At 34.0% G+C, this 1039-nt stretch overlaps 1 protein-coding gene across 1 annotated transcript in view; it reads left to right on the forward strand.

Moving 5' to 3' along the window:
• HERC6 (HECT and RLD domain containing E3 ubiquitin protein ligase family member 6) overlaps positions 1 to 1039 on the forward strand; it is a gene marked incomplete at its 5' end in the record, with an annotated part of 84727 nt that overhangs the window by 12940 nt on the left and 70748 nt on the right. Inside the window, one exon of the mRNA XM_011933031.1 lies at positions 349 to 443. Within this exon, the coding sequence (XP_011788421.1) occupies positions 349 to 443 (95 nt within the window). The remainder of the gene's footprint in view (positions 1 to 348; positions 444 to 1039) is intronic.

Below are 1039 nucleotides of genomic sequence, written 5' to 3' on the forward strand. Positions count from 1 at the left end.
CATTCCAGAAGATGAGATAGCTTCCAGAAATAAATGTTAAAGGAGCACTTATTTTTTTCTTTCCCAAGGTAGGGTTTTTCCTCTGTCTTATACTTCGGATTGTTTACTTTTAAAATTATGTTAATGAATTATAAAAAATAATAAAAGATATAAAAGATACCCCTAACATGAAAAATATAAAAAGATATTAAAAATATAAATACTATGAAATCTGAAAAGTGTGTTAGTGAATTATAAGAATAATAAAATATGTATGTTACATAAAAAATAAAAAGATATTAAAATGTAAATAGTCATGAAATCTGAGTCTGTTTCTTATACTCTAGAGATGCTGCTTTCTTTCAACAGTGCAAAGCAACAAGCCTCTCTCAATTGGTGCACTGAAGAATCTAGGTGTGATTTATATCAGCTGTGGTGATGAGCACACTGCGGTGCTTATCCAGGTAATCCAAAATATGTTGCTATTTTTTTAAGTTCTAGAGAAATGTTAACAAGGTACATATGTAGTAATTATTGTTGAAAGCCAGCGACCTTAGCCCATTTGGGCCACTATAACAAAATACCATAAAAAGAGTGGCTTATAAACAACAGAGATCTATTTCTCACAGTTCTGGAGGCTGAAAAGTCCAAAATCAAGGTGCCAGCAGATTTGATGTCTGATGAGGGCCAAACTTTTCATTCATACATACCATATTTTCACAGTGTCTTCACATAGTGAAAGGGGTGAGGGGTCCTTCTTGGGCCTCTTTTGTGAGGGCACTAATCCCATTCATGAGGGTTCTGCCTTCATGACCGGATCATCTATCAAAGGCCCCATCTCCTAATATCATGGCATTGAGGGTTAGGATTTCAGCATATGAATTGAGGGATGCAGACATTCATACTGTAGCATAAGATATATATATATACTAATATCTAGGTAGAGCCACTCAGTGTACACGTATCTAAAGAGGAGATGTGAACCAAATATAAATCATAAAGTTTTCAAGATCCTATAACAAAAGCTAATTTCAGCTTTAGGAAGTATCTTTAGATACCT

This window comes from Colobus angolensis, unplaced genomic scaffold, assembly GCF_000951035.1.
Source record: "Colobus angolensis palliatus isolate OR3802 unplaced genomic scaffold, Cang.pa_1.0 Scaffold123, whole genome shotgun sequence".
Lineage (NCBI taxonomy): Eukaryota > Metazoa > Chordata > Mammalia > Primates > Cercopithecidae > Colobus > Colobus angolensis.